Consider the following 23,409-nt stretch of genomic DNA (forward strand, 5'->3'; position numbering starts at 1 on the left):
CAGCCTTAAATTGATAAAATAGTACCTATATTCCTTTAAAACATGATATTTCATGCTAAGTAGCAGAAAAAAGTCAAATATTGTGCCGGAAATGTTAGTCCCGAAAACATCGAAAGTATCGGATTTTACTTTTGAAATCCCGGTTCTTTGTTTGGTTCTAAATCCCGGGAATTCCCGGTACTTTCGGTACCGGTATTTCCCGGAAGCAAACCCTAGTCTATATAAACTAACTCTGCACCGACTTTTGGCAGAATACAGTGTGCAAGTTTCATTATAAGCATCATATTTTCATAGAAAATTGTCATTTATGACGATATTACCAAACTTTGTCATTTTGAAACACCATGCAGAGTCGGCTTGGTTTGACTCTAGTTTGTATTTGACAGATCGTTTTTATACATTTGAATTCTGCCTATCATAATAGTCATATAGCCTATATCATATATGTATAACTAATCTCAGTAATCTCAAACAATTAGTACCTACATCATATTCATTCCATGTAAAGTGTGTAATAAGAAAACCACTTTTGTAGTTATTTTTAATAGTACTAAAAACTCTATTATTGCAAGTAGCAATAATAGCAAAGCAAGAATAGAGTAAACGTTTTCGGATTATGCCATATGGTATGATTCCACGTTCATAACCCGAACATAAAACATAGTACATAAATGTAAACAAATATACAATAGCAAATGCGTAACAAACCAACAGCTGTTCGACCACAATTGAAAGTCTTTTATACGATTTACGTAACTGGCATGTTTACATTTACACACCTACTCTCGTCGAATTTGAAGCTTCAGTTCAACATGTAGCGTTTGTATTTTCAATTTTTCACTAATAAATTGACCCAGCAAATATAATATAGAATGAATGTAAATATATAGTTCCCGTATAATTGCCTCATTGTCATATAAAGTAGCGGAAAATAATCTATTATATTTTTTCTTTGCATAATATTTGTGGTTTTTTTCTCAGAAACGGCTCCAGCGATTTCGATGAAATTTACAATCCAGGGGCATATAAAAACGACAATTCTATCAAACTAGGGTAAATTTTAAAATTAATTAGTTTGTCCGAGTTTTAGCGGTACACCGGTGGGTATAAAATTGTAAAGTACTGATTCGATTTAATTTACAAACCAGAGGCTAACGAGAGCGAAAAATCGATCCAACTAGGTAGGTTTTATTGTTGGTAAGATTCGCTTTGGAGTGTTTTCAAATAAGAAATTCAATAATTATAATTATAAAATACATTAATTGTGTGAAGTCCCCAATCTGCATTGTGCTAACGTGGCTATATTGACACGTGCAGTGAATGGGACGTAAGTATGTATGTTCGTGATAATGATACAATCATTGTTTACATGATATAGTCTAATTTCACAAAATAGCAGTATGATAGATTTTTTCCGCTACTGTAGGTCCTTGTAAATCGATTATTATCTTTTATACCTATACGTTTGATAAATAAAACAAGGATTATTATTTCTGGACTTGGTATTTATTGTACAAAAATAGTGTGCGAGCGTGTAACTCGTGCCTCTCGACCGTACACAAACGAAATACTATACCTATGTAACTACATATGCATATATAAGATGCATTCACACAGTAAGCTAGAAATAGCCTATATTGTTTACATTAAGACGATGTATCGTTGAGTCTTACAGCCGTGCCGGTGACTCTCTTTGGATCCCACCACAATTACAAGCTCGGCATGGCTGGCGTTCCTTAGAGATTACTAATTCAGATTATAATGTACATGTGTCAAGTCTTGTGTACAAACAATTCGATAAAATAATCGTGAAGCTAAAACCGCGTGCTTCGCTAAAGCTAAAGCCTTCTTCCTTTTAGTAAAAAAGTATAATCAAAATGAAGCAGGCCCAACTTGAATGGGTATTTAAAATTACAACCGCATATATGTTTTGTAAATCAAGTGACACAATTACTACTAAATACGCGTTATAATCAGAATTCAAAACATAAGCTAGGTATGTGGAGACTGCTAGCGTACGCCGAGCTTTTCGTACAGAAGAATAATAAAAAGTTAGCAAGAAACAACTTATCATGTCTTCCCACGCACGCGCCGCGAAACATAAGCAAACACAACACATGAAAATAAAATAGAGAAAATCGTACAGCCCATGATATGTAATACCCAACGATAGAGACGGTGTACAGTCCATGAATAACTTAGTTATATTCACAATATCTACATTGTGGAACTTTATCTGGTTTAACTTATGACGTTGGACCCTTATTTAAACAAAAATGAACCTGTCAGCCAATCGGACACATATTATCAAAATCGCCGCTTGTCAATGAACATTAAGGAGTATAAAATGTTCCCAATATTGTCCCAACGTGCCAGTAAGCAACCGGTGAATAAAAAAAACCGGCCAAGTGCGAGTCGGACTCGCGCACGAAGGGTTCCGTACCATTACGGAAAAAAACAGCAAAAAAATCATTTTTGTTGTATGGGAGCCCCATTTAAATATTTATATTATTCTGTTTTTAGTATTTGTTGTTATAGCGGCAACAGAAATACATCATCTGTGAAAATTTCAACTGTCTAGCTATCACGGTTCATGAAATACAGCCTGGTGACAGACAGATAGACGGACAGACGGACGGAACCCTAAAAAATATGTTTGTTGCGTTTGTGCAAGTTGGTCAGCTTCAGTGAGTTCTGGTGTTGAAAGTGATAAGGTAAAAATAACGAGGTGTTGATTCGAGTAAAAAAACAATTTCAATATACATACAAATGTAAGTACAATTATTACTAGATTATTACGAAGTTACTAAGGCAAATAAGGATGTTACTTGTTAGTGATTTGATGTGACGACCATAATTAAATAATAAATGCACATCGACTTTACGATGAAAAATTTACTATCGATATTTAATCTTAAATAACAAACTATTAAACTAAACCGTGACAATAATTCACGCACTACTTTTTATGAGATCCACGGCGAATACATTTATTATTTAGTTTCACTTATAAGATAAACAAGTCTAATTTAATATAATTATATCACTTTTTGTTGTCTAAAAAAAAGTATTAGTTGTAATGGGACTAATGACAATATGGGAGCCTTTTTTTGTTTATAATTTGAAGTATAGATATGAAATATAAGTTGGAGTGCCATTAAAGGCATGAACCGATGGTATTGTGGTATGAGTGCGAGGCGCCACCCGGAACGACGCGCGCGGAGAAAACGGCGGGAAACCGCAATAAGAGTGCGCCGCCGCAGCCGCGAGAATCGTGTCAGTAGTGTGAAACGCTAATTGCGCGCTGCTAGTTACTCCTGCGCATCCGTCCGCGGCATTGACAAGCGGCAAATCATAAAACAACAAAAATGTCTCCAGATAAAGCCCCTTGTCAGTTTCCTATGCTATTGTTAAAAATAAATTATTATAAAATCTACAGGAAACCGATTCGGAGATCTCATTATGGGTCTGGATATGACGCTCCGTGCATGCCTCGCTGCATGGCGACTTGAGTCCAGCTCAAATGGCGAGCGTAGTTTTCTGGACCGATTGACGACACATACATCTACACAAACATAATATCAAGCACGATCACAAGCCTTAGACAGTAACTAAGGCAAATCACAAATATTGCGCACATCCGGTGGAGGTCCAACTGGAGAACACGCCGATTCGGTTGCACCTTCACTCTTTCCACTAACGTCCACACTAGATTCCTCCTTTTCACATATCACCGCACTGTTTACTTTTGGACCGTGGTAAGTACATTTGTTAACGGCACTTTCACTTTTATCAGCGAAGAACGAACGCTGATCAAGGTTTTTGGCCGGTGGCGAGGTCGAAAACAGTTTGATCTCTAGATCGCGATGACCGTTCATAGAAGTCACAATCTCTGAAGTAATTTCCAAAGCTAGCGGAGAGCGTGGCTCAGGAGAGCTAGCCCTATTTGTAGGGGGAAAAAGCGAGTAGAGATTTGGAGCTGAAGATGTGTCACTGTTATATACTGCTCGCTGTTCAGGAATTCGTGAAGACGGGTCGCTCCAGCTGCGTCTTAGAGTTGTGTCAGGGCCTCGCCTACCAAGAGAGCCCACCACCTTCATGGAATCTTCCAGTTTCGTAGGAGCAAAATCGCCACTGGAGTTTTCGTTCAGCAGATCTGCAATTGAATCCGCGTCCCATATTTGTCCCACGGGATCGCAGTACCGACATTGACACGACGTAACGGCAGACTCCGCAGGCGAAGCGGCCTCCGCCAGACCAAAGCAGCTAGCCTCTAACGCTTCGCCGAGCACTGACACACGATAAGTCTCCGGCACCGGTTCCGGGTATTCCAAAACTTTTACATCCGCTCTGTACGACATCGATAAGTCACGACAGTAAGATTCATCATAAATATTTCGCGGAATCGACGAAATGCCAGAAATTGTGCAATGATCGATTTCACCAAGTTCCAAGCCGGTAGGGGACAAATCATGTGACAAAATGTTGTTGGGTTTCCGGTCTTTTTTACGGCGTTTCCTTGGTTTTATTATCCTTGGCAACATTGTTTCGGAGTTAGTGGAACCGGAACTTTCGTCGCTAGCGACACTGACTGCATCCGTGTTGTTGTTTCGTCCGCTGCGTGTGGAGCGAGGTTGTTGCTGTTGGTTACGAAGTCTGTTTCCTTCGTTCCCCTCGCACCTTTCCCTGGCGACATGATCAGTGTGTGCAAGTGGTCGATGGGTCCGTTGCTCAGGCACGGTCGTAAATTTTCGGCGATCCTGGCGGTTTTGTATAATCAGCGGAGCGCCTTGAGCGTGCATAGCCAACTTGGAAACCGGTGTTTGTCGTGCGGGCGGAGCACGTCCTGCGATAGAAATGAGAGGAGCGCCCAGCCACGCGTTTGGATGCGGCACACCGTAGGGCGGATAGTAGGGCGGCGGGAATCCGGGTGCGGTAGTTGCATATTGCGGGCGAGCGGGTTCGCGGCGCCCTAAGGCGGCGCGCTCGCCCGGACTCATCACGTAAGAGCAGGACGTTTAACCCATATTCACAGAAATAAGTTTCACTGTCACGGTAAAAGTTGTATGTGCGAAACTATGTCGTAATCGTAGTGTAACATCGGAAGCGGCGCGGAGAATGGTCGCGTGCGTCTGCCGCGGCCGTCGGCAGAGAACTGGAGTGAATGAGTACGGGCTGGTCGCGAGTGCCGAGTGGGAGTGCCAGCGTGCCACGCGACTGACTATATCGCCCGTCTCGCCGATGCAGCGGAAAGCTTTGCTGCCATAGCCGCTTTACTATTGAGCCCGCACTGTTTACTTTTCAACCGATGAGTAACAACAATTATTAACGAGCGCTGGTTACTAAGTTAAACATACCGGTACAGAAATGAAGAGAAAACACCCGAGATCGTTTTTTATGTAAGACAATATTACTATTATTTGTATTGTCTCCTATAAGCAACGTAACTTACCACATTTCTAAGGATTCTCAGGAATGAATAACATTTCATGGAAAACTTACCTGAAACAAAAAATATTCTACTATAAATATTAAATAATTATAAAATATCTATCAAACGGAACGGTCTGTACCTGTAGTAAAATATGCTCAATTATTATACTATCATATTACTCACTTCGTATTAGCACACAATAAACTCACAATGAGGAAAGGCATATTATAAATACCTGCGTGTTGAAATTTTAATACAGGCTGTCGCGTTCAGTGCGGATTTAACAAAGGCTAATGATAGAGGATAAAGATCAACCGATTTGACCCCCATGTATGTTCGGCGAAAGTTAATGCGGCTTCAGTCAAAATATCTATCGAATTAGTTAATTTAATAGTTCTAATGCGGCTGGAAATTTTTCCAGTACCATCTCACGGTAAATGACCATAGGGCCGAAGATGTCACCTAGACGGCATAAGGGTTCCATAAAGTGACTTAGATCGCATTTTTCTTATCGCAGGATGATAACGCTCGAGTGTCATGGAACATTTGGTTGGAACTGAGTAAAGAAAGGGTCAAGACGGAAACTCGTGACGGAAAACTTACACTTTTTTCACATACTGATTTCCACATCATATATGAGGAAATCATATTCATGTTCATGGAACACTCGGTTGGAACGAAGTTAAGAAAGGGTCGAGACGGAATCTCGTGACGGAAAACTCTTACGTTTTTTTCGGCTAGCCCCCATCCGCCAAGTCCGTACTGTGCGATAAGGAACTTTGTTAAAATTATAAATTTATAATTGGTAGGAATTCTAGTATCCTAATCTTATAATTTATTACTATAAATGTCAAAGTTTGTGCCGATGGCAAAGTAAGTACTACTACTACTAAACAGATTTCTGTTTGTAACTAAGGTTTGTATTATTTATTAAATAACCAGTAAAGTCATTTCAGCGCTTTGTTGTGAACGTATAAAATTTCAAGCGAGAAACCTACTTAAAATATAATAAGAAGCAAGAAAACTAATTTTTGGGTTTTTTGAGATGGGTACCCTTTAAGGGATTTGAAATACGATTTTGAATACCCCACAATTTTCAAATCACGGAACAGTTCAATACCAGTAACGTGGGTGCTTTTTCAACCAGGAGCCAGCTACCTACATTAAAGTAAATTAAACAGGATTTGTCATACGACTTACGTGTATCTATTACTGGTGACAAGTACTGGACCTAACACGAAATTACTGCTTAAGATAAAGTTCAATAACATTATTTTATGAGCCAATCATTCCGAGTGGGGCACGTGGGTAGGTATGTCTAAAAGCACTTTACTGGACAGGCTATTTCCTCCAGTTCAATACCTATAAATGCATCTGACACATCTCAGAAAAAACAAAAGCTATTCAAGCTGGAGGATTTGTTGCAATGTCATGACAGAAATAAAAGACGGTGGCAATAGCGATAGCAAATCTTGAGTTTAGTGTGAAAGCCCGTTGATACCTACCAATCATGATTTCAAATAGAGATCGATTGTTTAGTTCTGATTCGATATCCAGATTAGCAACGCAACAGCAGCCACGCAGAGAAAGTGATCGGTGTGCTCACCCGATCCATCGACCTTTTCTGAAGCATCGCGTGTTTAGACCAAATTAATTTTCTAGCCACTCTCGCTCTCGGTTAGATGCGTTACGCGACGCAACTCGCTATTACAGCGTATGATAGTTATTACGAGCACATGCTTGATTATTATCGTTTCGAGATAAGTGAAAGTTATTATGAGAGCTTATCCGGCGGACGCGTTTGCCATGGGTCAATATAACATAACATAACATGAGCGAATGTTCTGACGCTACGCAATCTATTTTGTAATAATAATGATAGCGGCCACAAATCTTGTTTAGTATCCTCTTATGTTGGACGTGGTCCAATAAAATGAGACTCAACCATGGGCGCTATAGACACCAAAGGTTAAGATATTGGGAAATTCATTACAGTGTTTCTAATATTAAAGCAAATGGAAATCCATATCAGAATGGAATAACCAGGTTAGGCTGAATTATCTTGCGGCGTGCGTAACTCTTATTTCGCTCCCTCCCACTTCCAGTCACGACGCTTATTAACTTGACATTTTTCCGCCCAGCACGTCACAGATTCACGCACCATGAATTAACTGTCATTGCCATCTACTTGTCAAAACTTACGAAAACGTTCACTTCGCGATTATCACCATTAACGCACACACTTTCCATTTTTAACTCCTTTCGATTTCAAGTTAAAAATAAACAACTTGAATGTAAAAGTGTCGCTTTTAAAGTTATTGGCTTTGAAACATTAAAAACTTTTCATGACGTTTCTATATACCCTATAAATATATACAAAATCAAGATACCTTAATATTAGTACCGTTTAGATCGTTTTGAAATCATAAGAAGTGTTTCAGTAATATGAAGAGTTTATATTAATGATTAAATGACAAATGGTAAAAATCTTAAACTCAAGAAAAATCAATAGTAGCTATAGGCCAAGAAATGAATGCCCAAAAAAAGGTTTCGAGGGAAATGCTTGGAACATAATTTTTGACTTCGTAGCTTTGTTTGGACTATTTAGGAGGTGAACATATCAAAAGTCCCCGGCCGTAACCCTGGTGCTGGGGGGGGGGGGAGAGAGTGGGGTTGGGGTTGAAGGTTCCATTTTTCGGTTTTTCGATTATATCTCGGAAACTATGCATCTGAGCGACATGGCCACTTATACAAAATGAAAAGTGATTTAATTTGTTACAATTTTTATTAGGTAAGTCAAGTTTTTCCATATCTTGTATAGTTTTTGAGATATCCGCTCTTGAAGGTTTATTTAGGGCTCATTTTTATCTTGATTGTCTACATCAGTGAAGCTGCTAGGTCGGGTTTGGTTTCGTTTTCGTATAAATCGGGGGTGCTGAATTCATTTTTGGTATGAACATTGACACCATTCCTAAGTAAAAACAAAATTTAAAAAAAAAATTTTTTAACTCCTCTTTACGCTTAAACCGCTGAACCAATTTCATTCAAATTTGGTACAGAGATGGTTCGAGTCCCGGGACAGTACATAGGATAGTTTTTATAACCAAAATCATCTTTTAAGGGTGTGAAAAGTGGGGTGGAAATTTGTATGGGAAATCAATAACCGCTGAACCTATTTAAATAATATTTGGGATGGTCTACATCTTTGAATTAGTTGAAAATCATACCAAACATGACTTCAAACCTAAATTTAAACAGTATTAACTTCAGGAATTCAACTTGGGCGAAGAAGCTGAATTCCCCTCACACCAAATTTCACACCTTCAAAGTATGATTTTTGAGATAAAGACTATTATTATATCCTGTCTCGGGACTTAAAACATCTATTTACCAAATTTCAACTAAATCGGTTCAGCGGTTTAAGCGTGAAGAGGAGTTAAAAAAAAGTTATTTGTTTAAAGTTTATGTTTTTACTTATCAAAATAAAAATGCGAGCCCTAAATAACCTAACCTAACCTTTAAGAGCGGATATCTCAAAAACTAAGATATCGAAAAACTTGACTTAATAAAACTTGTAACAAATTAAATCTCTTTTCATTTTGTATAAGTGGCCAAGTCGCTCAGACGCATAGTTTCCGAGATATAATCGAAAAACCGAAAAATTGAACCTACAAACCCCCCTCTCCCCCCAGCACCAGGGTTACGGTCGGGGACTTTTGATATGTTCATCTCCTAACTCCTAACTAATTAAAACAAAGCTATGAAGTCAAAAATACCTTCTTATTGCTTGGCCTACTAACTAAAGTAAAATTGATTGATCATTTCTGAACTAAAGGCAGTGGTTTCCGGGATATAATACTCGAGCAGATAAAGAAAAAGAAAAAATCGAAACCGCTATACATATGTATAACATAAATAATAACCTACAAGGTAAAAATATAAAAGAAAAAGTCGAATCAGTTCTTTTTTCGGAAGTCATTTATAAAGGAGAGAAACTAATAAACCAAGTCAGTCATCATCATAACACACATTGGAGTCACGTAATACCAACATTTCTCAACAGGCGTCGATGTAAATAGAGACGTCATCAACACGACCAGATTTCACTTCCACTTTTTGAGTTCTCCACAATGGTAATGAGCCACAATGATAATACGGCAAATTAACCCGTTATTTCGTAAACTATACTAACCCCCATTTTGGTACAAATGGTGCGTACGGCGTATTTTGAGTTACGTAGAGCCTTCGCTTAGGTACTGACGGACTAAAACTGGAAGCATGTTAAAATTGGAACACTCACACTGAAGTATTTCCCTGTTTTTCGCATTTATTCTCTCAACCCAACGCACGCAATCGTAGTTTCATAGTGAATTTCGTCGTAACACAGACATGCCTATTAGGTTCCTAAATGGTGCCACCGTCACTGCGGTTTCTAAATGGTAGTTCGAACGTCGAACAATAAAGTTACACAAGCTTTCACGAACAAGCTGTGGGTATCACTGCCATTCAAAACAGGGCACTGACTGGCTTGCCATAGATGAACCAATATTCTTACGCATTAGTACTTGTTAATATTTAGGGCTATCAAAATAAGCTATTCCACTATGCGGAATCAAGTATGCGGAGTGAAATCTTGACAAAATTCAATGTCGTACTCGTATTAAATAAAAACAACGGCTATTTTTCATAAATTTTCATGTATTTTAATAATGTATTTAACAACGTTAAATGCAAGATAAAGTTTACTCAAATGCGAGATTTTTAACGGAAGTTGTGGTGTGTGTACTTTAAAGCCATCGGTGTCGAAAACACAAATGTTGGCATTTATTTTATCTTCCTTAGGAAAACTTTTTTAGGAAACTTCGTATGCTCGACATATTTCACATTCTTGTCCGTTGCACCATTGGTGTTCTCAAAATAATCAGTTACCTTGCCATACATTTCCATTTTTAATGACATATTTTTTTTAGATTTCGGCGATAATAACCCAAGTTTTTAGGGTTCCGTACCCAAAGGGTAAAACGGGTCCCTATTACCAAAGAGGATACAATATTATAGACCGGTACTGTCATAGTAAATTTTGTAACCATTCACTGCCATCTATCGACACACTTTAAAACTAATAAAACCGGCCAAGTGCAAGTCGGACTCGCACACGAAGGGTTCCGTACCATTACGCAAAAAACGGCAAAAAAATCACGTTTGTTGTAAGTATGGGAGCCACCCTTAAATATTCATTTTATTCTGTTTTTAGTATTTGTTGTTATAGCGGCAACAGAAATACGCCATCTGTGAAAATTCTAGCTATCACGGTTCATGAGATACAGCCTGGTGACAGACGGACAGACGGACAGCGGAGTCTTAGTAATAGGGTGCCGTTTTTACCCTTTGGGTACGGAACCCTAATAAAAATGAAGATAATAATACGATAAAATGTATTTAAATATGGATAAATGTTTTTTTTTTTTGCATTAATTATTTTTATTATTTTCGCCCATGTTCTTTCACTGATAAGTAACCGTTAAAATTGTTAAATAACAAACGAAACCGTCAACGCCCTCTATACGAGAGTAGGCCGCCAAAGGTAGTAGCGACATCTGATCGAGAATCAAATTTTCGTGATTTTCGAGGCACGTTTTTTTCCTTAGGCTGTATCCATCCATTACGGAGTTATATCTATCTTTGCTATTACTAAAACTCCGCTGTCTGTCTGTCTGTCTGTCCGTGATAGTTAGACAGCTGAAATTTTCAGAGATGATGTATTTCTGTTGCCGCTATAACAACATATACTAAAAACAGAATAAAATATATATTTAAGTGGGGCTTCCATACAACAAACGTGATTTTTTTGCCGTTTTTTGCGTAACGGTCAAACATCAAACATCAACATCAAACATTTATTCAGCAAATAGGCCACAGGGGCACTTTTACATGTCAATTTTTACAAACAATAAAATTAACCCAAAATTACAAAAAAAAAAACAATTACATAAATATAAATGTCAAATTACACAAAAAAAAACTAATAAAAAATATACAAACAACAGAAGTACTAAAATTGTTTAGAGATGTAAAAGTCTCTAGGTGTCAGAGATAAAATGTATATAATAATAAAAAAGATCATCAAATTATCCAGAGATGTAAAGGGTCTCTAAGACTTGATACGGAACCTTCGTGATGCGCGAGTCCGACTCGCACTTGGCCGGTTTTTGATAGTACCTTCTCAAGACATTTTTAAAGTAGACTAAATTTGCTACAATACGAGACTAGAATTGTCTCTGTAGATTTATTAGTTTCAGAGATAAACCCTTTAAAAAACATCGTCTAAAAAAACACTGTTTTCGTATCTCGATTGCTGTGAAAGATATATACGAAATCTACATATTTGGGTTCGTCTTTGACGTCTCTAAAAATTTGTCTAAGGTTTTAATTTTAAACTAATTAACACAAAAGTTATGACCAGAAAACAAGTTTTTGGCTAAAATTGTTCAACTTTGATGCCAAGTAAAGTAAATATGGGATACTATATTGCTTAAAGCCGTTGCTGTTAATATGATAAGCTACAAAAACATTAGAAAACTAAGGGATTCAGATCGAAGGTCATTGGGGCATGGAATCCCGATAACGATTGTTCCTAAGGTCAAACGAAGCTGATTTGGCCCGGTAGCCATGGGATCGGAACCGCGCCTACCCCCCAAAAAGAGGAGGAAAAGGGTCGGCTCCCCAGGTCCAATGTATGCTATATTTCTTCCTACTCTTAGCAACTAGGGCAAGTTATATATAATTTTTATATAATTAAGGGACGAAAACATTATATTCATACTTTAAAAACGCCAAGTTGTGTATACATTTTGAACCTTTGAATTTGGCCATAATAAAATTTCTATGGAAATCGTCACTCAATCCCCTATATATTTTTACAAAAAAATGTATGACTGCCTGCTTTGAAGTGATACATTATATAATAAGGAATCCTTCAATTATATGAAAATTATATATCTTGCCCTAGTTGCTAATAGTAGGAAGAAACATAGCATAGATTGGACCTGGGGAGCCTACCCTCCCCCCGGCACGGTACGATCTCATGGCTACCGGGACAAATCAGCTTTGTTTGACCTTAGGAACAATCGTGCCAAGGTGCATCGCCTGAGACAAAAGTGCATAATACTCACTGCACTCACATGGCCTACGAATTCAAGTTTTTTTTTTTTTTTTTGATAGGCTTTATCTCGGAAACTATTAGATCTACTAAGACAATTCTAGTCTATCTTTAAAACTAGGTACGTAAAACCGACTGTAGGAAATATTTTTAAATTAAATACTCTTGGCAGAATTCAACAGATTTGGATAATTATTGCGCAAATTTCATGAAATTGTTTCAGAGAATCTGTTACTACGAAATCAGTAAACAAAATATCGAAAAGGTGCTGTTGCCTTCTTCAAGATGAAAAACAATATTAATAAAGAGAAAGAAAAGTATTATCGACTTAGAAAACTTCGTGCCGTTTTCTTATTGTTATGAGGTACTTTTATTAGGAGACGAGCACTGGTATTGTGAATAGGGCTGCTTAGTAATCGTATGCGCAAGCAGATTTTAAGGTTAATGCGTTTTTGATTAGCGACATTCAACTGCACTTTCACTAAACGTCGCCACGTGCACCTAGCTCATTGTTCTTACTGCAACTAACCATTATTTTAGGGTCTTACTACCCGAGTCTACTTGTCGCATAGTTTATACAAGACTTTCATTTGTAGTTTTGTATAAGTACATGAGTATCAACGAAGAAACTGTAACTCGATTCTAAGTAACGCTTTTAGCACCAGTTTTCTTTACGACGTAATAAACAACGAAGTGTCGAAGGCCTGTTAACCTCTAATATTAAAAGTTGTCAATTCGGTTTGTGCTCATTTGTATTCCATTCCGTCATAAAACCAGAAGCTATAACCGTGCAGAAGCAATATCTACACAGGCTTTATGTCTTTGCCCTTTATATCTTCGTTAATAGTATTATTTCTGTCTCGTGTTATTATACTTTTAAAGAGTGACACAGAACAAATAAGGACTAAAATCCTTACAATGACTAACTCACTATAAGCAAATATACCGCCACTTGTGTTACATACCTCTACATTTATTAAGTTTTATGCCTAAAACATTCTCATTAGCTAAAACGTAGAGCCATAGCTTAGCAGTGAATGAGACGAAAGACTAAATGTCACTTGCTTTTATATCGAAACCATGATATGTCGTTAAGTATAACTAATTTTTTTTATCAAAACTGTACCTATACATTGCTGTCAAGGTCGGAATAGTTTACTAGCAAGGCATCCCAGTTCCCACCGAGGAGTTTGTGTTTTTTCTAGAAAAAATACAGAGAAGAAAACAATCGTTTGCAATGAAATTGTTCTGAAATCAATTCTCAGCTCCAACGATTTCACTCGATTAAGGTGTGTTTTAATTTTTAATTTCCGGGGAGAGTATGTTTTTCCGAATTTGCGAGCTTTAGCGAATGCAAAAAAAACCTTTAAATGTTCCCAAATTACCTTATTTTACGCATAAGGAATTTGGACGAGCGAAGAAAACGCCGGTCACCCAGATACAACCAACACAACATACATAAAACAACTATTTCCCCCTGGCTAATAATATACCAACGCCTATTGGCCGTCTTCATACTAAGCTATAAAACGACCGACTAGCCAAGTATAATAGATTTTCATACGCTAAACGCTAGCGTTAGCCAGAAAGCTTTATATATAGAGCTCGTTTTAAAGCAACGGTTAGGTAATAGCAAACTAAATCACCTTTAAGCCACATCGCATATCTTGATTCATAAGACGCTTTTACTGGAGTCGCATATGTCTGTGAGCAACGTAATAAAGTAGGTACTTTATTACGTTGCTTAGGTAGGTACCTAGTTAAAATACACTAAACAACAATAAAAACGAGACATATAATTTTCATATCGTGTGATCCATTTTCATTTCTCATGCTCCAATACTAAAATGTATCAAAATTCTGCAACTTGTTTTACTGATGTCATAAGTGTCATTAAGATTGTTCAAAGTATTAATAGCCTGGGTATTTACTATCAATCGGGCCAAGACAAATGGTAGTGGGTAATAACGAACAAAGCAGAGAGTTCCTATAGTACTTTGGGGAAAATAACAGCCGACCTCAGCACTACTGCTCTCGAACAGTTAAGCCCATTATTATTTTATTTTTTATTAACTTACTTTGGCACTGCTGGGCAAAGGCCTCCCCTCGTTTTCTCCACTCGACCCTGTCCATCGGCATTTTCCCACCATTTGGGGTAGAATGCATCCAAGTCGTCCCGCTATCTCCTTTTCGGTCTGCCTGAACCCCGGCCTGCGCCGTCTATGGTGTTCTGTGGGTCCCACACAGTAACCATTTTGGCCCACCTTTCCGGGTGCATGCGACAGACATGTCCAGCCCAGTCCCACTTAAGCTTAACGGTCTTGACGCCTACATCTACAACTCTATTTCTCACTATTTATTTACTCTCATTATTTATTTATTTACACGTTATTGCACGTTCTTTTTACCAATGTCTAAACACTACATGACAACGTTTCGTTTGTTATTCACAAATATTTAAAATAATTATACGAAATGTCGGTTACACAATAAGCTTGTATAATATCGGTGTGAATGTGAAAACTGAAAGCATACCTAGAAATACCATGAATTAAGTCCAAAGGTTTCAACACACACTAATCGATCATGATGGCAGCATGCTCTAAGACGCTGAGGCCACAAAACATCTCTGATTTTAACACATCTTCCTGAAACCAACCGCAATTTCAATTACATAAATGACACATAAATCACATAATTAACAAATAAAAGTTTTTTTTTTCCTAACAGTCGAACTAAAAACAAGACAAACGAAGTGAACAACAAAATGTCTGAATAATCTTAAACATTCCAGCACATAAAGTGCAATAAAAGCCAACTATTATAATGATGCAAAATTCGAAATTTCGCCCTCCGGAATGGTCGATTGAACGTAGAACAAACGTTAAGGGCTGCGATTTTCGTGGCAAGGGTACATCAGTGACCTCCAGACTGCGCCCCGTCTAGCAACAAGGGCGTCACTGTGCCCTTGCACTTCACCTAACGTCCGCCCTTCGTCGCAAGGGGCACTGCTATTCTGGGTTGCTATTAAACACGCTTACCGTCTATTAGAGTGAGAAACTAGTATAGGTAATATTTGCTAGTCGTTAAGGATATCCAGATAATATTGTCTTCGGTTACCGCGATAGTTACTCATGAAATAAAACTATAGAAACGGATTATATCGCGTAAATTGAATTTATAATACATCCCCACATAATACATCGTGGGAATGTATTATAAATTCAATATACGCGATATAATCCGTTTTCAGTTTTATTTCATGATATCCAGATAACTTAACATTACTTATATTGTCTAATAAGAATTCGAGTCATCCGCACAATAGGGTATTTTATTTCTAGCACTTCTCCCAAAACCATAATAACCACAACTTCGTAAATCTTATTAAATTTTCGTGCAAATCATTCCGAAAGCATTGATGTGTGCAATGTAAATTTCGTTAGATTTAATGTAATACTGACGATATTCATCGAAATGTTGTAATTATACTCTATAAAACGCAAAACGTACATGTAAAGTTATGATGCTCTGACGTCTTGTTGAGTGATTTTGTCATACATTATACCAGCATACCTGTGTACGGAGCCCAACGCTCGCTCGCGTTTTATAAGGTCTGGAATAACACCTCAGGGTCCAGATAATATTGGGAACTAGCGGGGTCGCGCGCATTATCTTTCCGCTGTCTGCGTTATGCGGTATCGAGGGTGTAATAAGACAATGAAACTAACTACGTAAGCATTGTTAAACATTTTGTTATTATGTAGCTTTTACTTCACCGTCGATTTCCTAATATTCAGTTCCATACCTACCATACCAGAATTACATACCTAACCATCGCAAGTGGCAGCTTTTTCAAAAATATACATAAACTTTGATATACAACATAAAGGATAAAAATGTGGTGTTCTCATAAACTGCACCAGGGAGGAGGGCTACGGGAGATTCAGAGCGATGGAGACAAATCACAGGAGCTGCAAAACCAAGTGGTCACGATCCTCAGTAATGAGAGACTGACAAAGAAGAAGAAAAGAAGTTCTCATGAAATAGGTACATGCTTAACTATTTTATATGTTACTGGAAATACCACTTAATTGTAGTTGTAGTGAACGTAATTAAAGAAATTACAAGAGAGGAAATACAAACAATTCCTAGGGAGACGGCCAATTAAGGTCCGTATTACATAACGTTATTAAATAATTAAAAATATAATTAAAGAAATGCCGATGCCAGGATCTATCAGGGTTCGGAAGGTGTGAGTAATTAAAATAAGGAAATGCTGGAATAATAATGTCTGTACTTAATTAGATCTCCACCTTTTATATACCTATAGATAGACGAAGGTAGATATAGATTAAACTATATGTAGTGGTTATTCCACCACAGGTTATTCCGATTCCCTTAACTATTTATACAGCAATCTAAATGCTACAATTATACGATATCTCATCCTGGAAAATAACTACAATATAAATCCGATTTCAGAAAACGAAATGACAGAAAAATTAAATCTAACTACCGAGCCTGTTGGCAAAATTTCACGAATATCGATTAAGAAATGCGACCTCTAGAGGAAAATATCCGGAGTTCCGGACATCCGTTTCGCTTGGGCAAAAATGCTTCGCCCGTCACCGTCGACGCAAGCTCCTGATGACGCTCCTCGGTACGGAGTGAAACATGTCGAGCGTTTTCGACTTAAAATACATGAGTGACCCGTTATATGTTTAATATGTCTGTGTCTCACGGAAGTTTTGTTATTAAAATTTACTGGTAATATTGGGAAATTTACCAGTAATTTTGGTAAACTTTTTAATTAATAAACATATGTTGATTTATTTAATTTCATATGAAGCAATGGTGTATGGTTGTGTATGTGTGTGGTGTGTATGTTTTAATTAAAAAAAAATAACATGGTTTATAGAAAAAAATATAGTTTACCGTAATTTACAAATTTTTGGTGGAGGGTTACAAAAAAATCGTTAAGTAGATTGTGGATTTGGTCGTTTGGGTCCAAGTTAATGCTATAATTTTTCTATAACTTAATATGACACTTATTTGTACGCATTTCCTTAATTTGACGACTACAAGTTTGACGCCCGATTTTGACATTGTAACCATCAGATTAAGGAAATGCGTACAAATAATCATCAGATTTACTTATAGCACAATTATAGCATTAGTTTGGACTAATATGACCAAATCCACAATCTGCTTAACGATTTTTTGAACCCCCCACCAACCGACTGCTCATTGCTCAACATAGACGACTAAAAGTGGTAAAGGTAGACTCCACGGGGTAGCAAGATATCACTCATATCCTAATCTGACGCGCTCGGGTAACTACACAAATCCCCTCTTGGGCTCCCCGACCATAGGTCTTACTTTGATCTTATTTATCATTTTACATCGTCTCGTTTTATACCTAACTTCAGCCCATGAATTTTAAGAACTGTTATACGAGTATGTACTGTATGTAGCTGTAGCACAAAATACTGTTTAAGTATTTTATAAAAGTGCAATTATATTAATCGTCATTGTCATCAGCGCCCAAGTCATTAAATTTGCTGCACAATTAAACGTCTCATGACGAATGCCACTTTCTCTTGTTACGAGTATGATCGTTTACGTGACATGTTTACTAGTCGCATCTCGTAACGACTGATCATTAACCAGTCGTAAAGTTTGACCGAAAATTGTTTAGCATATCGTCTTGATGAGAGCAGAGACAGGGAAATAATGAACTGTCAATCTTCATACAAAGCCACTAAGCGCCACTTAACGAGGTCCCTGGCTTGCGCTTTGACCTCCGCTTAACACGGTAACGCCACAGAGCGAGCCATTTGAGAGTTAAAATAGATGCCTTTAAAGTGTTAAAGAGAGGTCAAAGCGTTTTACAAAATATAACTACTGACCTATGGGGTCATTCATGTGACATAAACATAATCTGAAAAGATGTTGTTTTGTATGGAGACCAGTCCTTTTTATTTACTTGTCTGTGATTAGAAGTAAACGAAGACATTGACACAGAGGTACTTTGAAAATAATTACGTTTCACGCATATTAACAAGTCGGTGTCTAATGTATTCTTTGAGTCGGCGTGTTCAAATTTAGTATAATCCTATTAAACGACAGATAGGCTTTACTATGGGGCGTTAGACATGTAAATCTACTACTAAGACCAATTACATGTGTTTTTCGAAGTTTGAGAACACACAGCCCCCCATCTCACCTCAAATTAATTATACACAAGTGCAAGTGTGACCTAGCTACAACTACAAATTGTAATTGCACCACAATTGAAAAGGTACCCACTGTTAAATACCTTGGTATAATCCTGGACCAAAGGCTTTCTTGAAACCATAGAGTAACTTATACTAGAGCGGTACTGTCATAGTAAATTTTGTAACCCCAGTAAATTCACTGCCGTCTGTCGACACACTTTAAAGCTAAAAATGAAGATTTATAAAATACGATAAAATGTATTGAAATATGGATAAATGATTTTTTTTATTTGCATTAATTATTTTTATGATTTTCACCCATGTTCTTTCACTGATATGCGTTAAAATTGTTAGATAACAAACGAAACCGTCAACGCCATCTATACGACAGTAGGCCAAAGCTAGTAGCGCCCTCTGAACGAGAATCAAATTTTCTTGATTTTCGAGGCACGTTTTTTCCTTAGACTGTATCCATCTATTACGGAGTTATATCTATCTTTGCTTGAAACTTTCACATAGAGTATCTAAGTAGTAGAATACGGAAGCTCATTTGGATTTTTAAAACCTTAAAGCACATAGCCTCAACTACTCTATTAAAGCAAATTTACACTGCATTGGCCCAATCCATAATGAGCTATTGTATCCCAGTCTGGAGGCAGCATTAAAACTAAATTTATAGAAGTCGAAAGAGCACAAAGATCTCATTAAAGTCATGCTTTCGTAGCCGTACAGGCATCCTACTACTGAATTATACAAAGAATTCGGTCTTCTTTCAATGCTTTATAGTTAGCGCTATTATAAAAGTGCATAAGACTCTGAATTATAACCAAGCCATTGCGGGACGTAGGAGACGAAACAGTGTGGCCCCCAGACCAACTAAATCCAAATTTGCTCAGAGACAATTCGCTGCACAATCAGCCTATTTATACAATACAATTAATAAAATCATTGATATATATCACTCACGCACCATTCAGGCTCTAAATTCATAATTAGGAATTCTTAGTGAAGTAATTAATAAGTATTAAATAATTAAAAATGTAATTATTGTAACCATCCTGCTAGTACTACTTTTTAGTATGAAAGAAGTATTTAGTTTTAGTTTTAGATTTAAGTGTTAAATACTAGATTTAAAGACACAAACATAATGGTTTATACCCTAGCGATTTCGGAAGAGCGGGGTTTTCTGTCACAAGCATATCTAAGGCCAGGATTACACTTGTAAGTTTTACTTACGTAAGTAGGGACAAAGCTATTTGCTAGAATGAGATAACGATATTCATATCTCATTCTGTAGTATAGCTGTGTCCCTACTTACGTAAGTAAAACTTACAAGTATAATCCTGGCCTAATGCTTAAAAGAAGATCCCATCCCATGCTGTAAATTACTTGTAAAGAACCAATAAACATTTTTAACATTTATCATGTTTTTTAATTTCAAATCGCCCATCGATTTAGAGAATGTTTGTGTATTTTATATTTAGATTTATTTTGTGCTAAGCTGACTGAATTACAATTCATGAAATGTTAACACCTCAGTGTCAGCTTCTGCAACTGTTCAATTTTAAACCGACAACCGAAAGCAACTGCATTTACGCAACGAATTTCGAATCAAAATCATTGGCCAATTAAGATATGGAAACGGATACTTTAACCAATAATCGATACCCACTTTCGAAAATAAAAAAGTAGCGGCAACCTTCCCAACAGCCGTATCTTTTTACAGCCACTAAGCAAATTACTCAATGGTCTGAGTGGGCTGTATTTCGCAATAAACTCCAATAAGATCTTTACCACTTCCATTTTTATTCCGAAAGGGTCAATGGACCATTTCATTTATATTATGCTGATATCTGGCCCCTGTGTTTTGCTCGGCAGTGAGTTATCTTTAAACCTACATTTACTTTGCCATGCACGTTACGTCTATGCTTCCTTTGGAAAAACCTACAGGATTTGCAAACAATCATATTTCAATATGAAATTCAAAAAAGCCGGGAGAATATCACATGTACATACATGTTTAGCCATAAATTCTGACACAAAGGTAATTGTCCCTAGAGACTATGATTTTTAAGTTAATATTTTTTAATATACTCTACTCTTTCCGCACAAACTCTAAGAACAAATTAAATTACTTTCTATAAAAATATTTTAATTTGTGTTTTTTACAAGTATAGTCACACTACTATTTAAACTATAAACGAAATAATTGTCATATACAAAGGAAAAAGTTACCATGGCCTCCAGTGCCCAGGGCTAGAATCGAACCAGCCTCGGCCGCCTGGGCTCGGTGGCAGTATGGTTCGACCTCCTAACCGAATCAACTCAGGTGATTCCGGGCTAGCGAAGAGAGATGGATATTTTAGTCCTGTTTTCTTTTTTCATTTTCACTTTTTCACTTCATTCCTTGTCTGCATACAGATGTAAGGAAGCGGCAGATACAGTTAACAAAGTGCTCCAAGACTATCATCCCGTGTAATTTATGGTTTTGCGAGAAGACTAAGATAAGAAGGTCACTGAGCTCAATTTTTGCGAAAAAGTGATCCATTTTATTTTAGTGCAAACACGTGCACGAACTAACGAAATACCGTATTACTTAGACGCTTAAGTTTAACATTTTGTTAAAGCTCATACCTAGAAGACGAAACCTGAATATGTTTACTGAGCAAGTTTATTGAGGCAACATCCTGACAAAATTTGATCCTCTGGATAAAGAAATACTGTGTATCTTAAAGAATAAGGCATGCTCTACGCGCCACATAAAATTTGTTTGTTCCAAAAAACCGGCCAAGTGCGAGTCGGACTCGCCCACCGAGGGTTCGTACTTTTTTAGTATTTATTGTTATAGCGGCAACAGAAATACATCATCTGTGAAAATTTCAACTGTCTAGCTATCACGCTTCATGAAATACAGCCTGGTGACAGACAGATAGACGAACAGACGGACAGCGGAGTCTTAGTAATAGGGTCCCGTTTTTACCCTTTGGGTACGGAACCCTAAAAAGACAAGATCGAATAAGTTGTGCATATTTTTTAAGGCGCGTCTTAAACGAAAGGGATGACATCGAATAATCATGTAATTAATGGTTGTTATGTGTACATAACGTCAAGTGTAGTTAATGTAGTTGTAAAATTTATGGCTTCACTAGGAAGTTTAGGAGCCTACTATATTAACTATTAAACTTGTTACAATTTATTTACAATATATTTTTTGTCATTTATTTTTCACAATTTCTGATCGGTTCGATTACGAGCGAGCGAGCGTTTTACAAATAAAAACATTCCACGACAGTAATCGCCATAATACTAAGCATATGATATAAGGATATGACCAAAAGAGGGCAGCTCGAAATGGCAACAATGCGAGATAACGTTTCGCAACCCGCCGTAGGAGGAGGTGTTGCGCAAATCCGTGACGTCACCGTTCGGTTCCGGCTACACTTTCGCGAGGCACTTTCACTCGTCCGTGGCGCCGGCGTCGGCCGGCCAGGAGTGCCCAGCCTTTGGGATCGTATAGTAACATAGCTCCATATTACGTTACGTAGGTACCTACGTATTTCTAGTAATTTCAGCAACGTTTGAGATTAGACAATAATCAGTTTGCGTTTTCTATAAAATTACAGCATATAGTTTTGAAATTAGACCCAAATAAAAAAGAGAACAAGCAAATAATACTGTATAATTTTACTGTGCAAATCAATTTAAATAAATAAATAAAATAAATTCAAACCAGTTTTAAACAGTTTATGCATAATGTCTACAAACTACTCTAGCGGATACCGTTTATTTTTTTACTTAAAAAAAGTTGAATCACACTTAAACAATTATAACATAATTAATTTGTGTGAATTACAAAAGAAAATATACTGCAACTTTCTCTTCGTATCTAAAACTACATAAATATTATTTAAAAGTTTACATTTGTTCAAAATGAGTAATTAACATAGTCGTAATTGCCATTAAATAGCAACACGTATCTAGTACAGCACTGTAACTGTCAACTTATCTTTAACGCTAATCTCACATAATATGCAGGTAATGAGGTTTTATTATTCCATACATAAAATCAGGTTTTTGTAAAATTGGAGAAACCATTTTATACGAGTATGATGTGAAAAGTTGGCGACTTCTGCGATAGGCATTATCATTCGGGTGGTGAGAATCGATGAGCAACCAAAACAAAGTTGATAATTTATTCGGTCAACACGGCGCGGTGACCAAGCGATTGGAGCATTTGCTTCAAGTGCGTTTTTATCATGTAAAATATTTACAGAAAGAAATCAATGCTTTGATAGTTATTAAAAAAACATCAAGGCAGAAACGCTTAATCTCGATATATTCAACTTTTTTAAATTATATCCCTCACATGAACCGTAGGGGGGCAGCACTGGGTTCTCTGGGCAACAGAGTGCTGATGTTTATGAACTGAAACGAAGTATGACGGCAAGTCTAACTTTTTGATTTAGGCCACTAGATGGCAGACCCTACAATGCGCAAAGGAGAGTGCGGGGGAGCACATGCTTAGAGGCGCTAAGCGTTCAAGTTTACGGTTCAGGTCACGAGGTGGCAGTTCCAACGAAGGTCTCTATAGCAAA

At 37.2% G+C, this 23,409-nt stretch overlaps 2 protein-coding genes across 3 annotated transcripts in view; both read right to left on the bottom strand.

The window, feature by feature from the left end:
• LOC134753965 (CCR4-NOT transcription complex subunit 6) overlaps positions 1–23,409 on the bottom strand; it is a 208,035-nt gene that overhangs the window by 166,951 nt on the left and 17,675 nt on the right. The window lies entirely within an intron of this gene.
• LOC134753357 (uncharacterized) lies at positions 1,485–5,178 on the bottom strand. The gene has a single exon (XM_063689239.1). The coding sequence runs from the start codon at positions 4,998–5,000 to the stop codon at positions 3,612–3,614; it is 1,389 nt and encodes a 462-aa protein (XP_063545309.1). The 5' UTR covers positions 5,001–5,178; the 3' UTR covers positions 1,485–3,611.

The sequence above is a fragment of the Cydia strobilella genome, chromosome 2 (assembly GCF_947568885.1).
Source record: "Cydia strobilella chromosome 2, ilCydStro3.1, whole genome shotgun sequence".
In the NCBI taxonomy this organism is placed as follows: Eukaryota; Metazoa; Arthropoda; class Insecta; order Lepidoptera; family Tortricidae; genus Cydia; species Cydia strobilella.

Excerpts from the sequence above, each read along its gene's own strand:
- LOC134753357 (XM_063689239.1), bottom strand. The coding sequence starts at position 5,000 with ATGAGTCCGGGCGAGCGCGCCGCCTTAGGGCGCCGCGAACCCGCTCGC.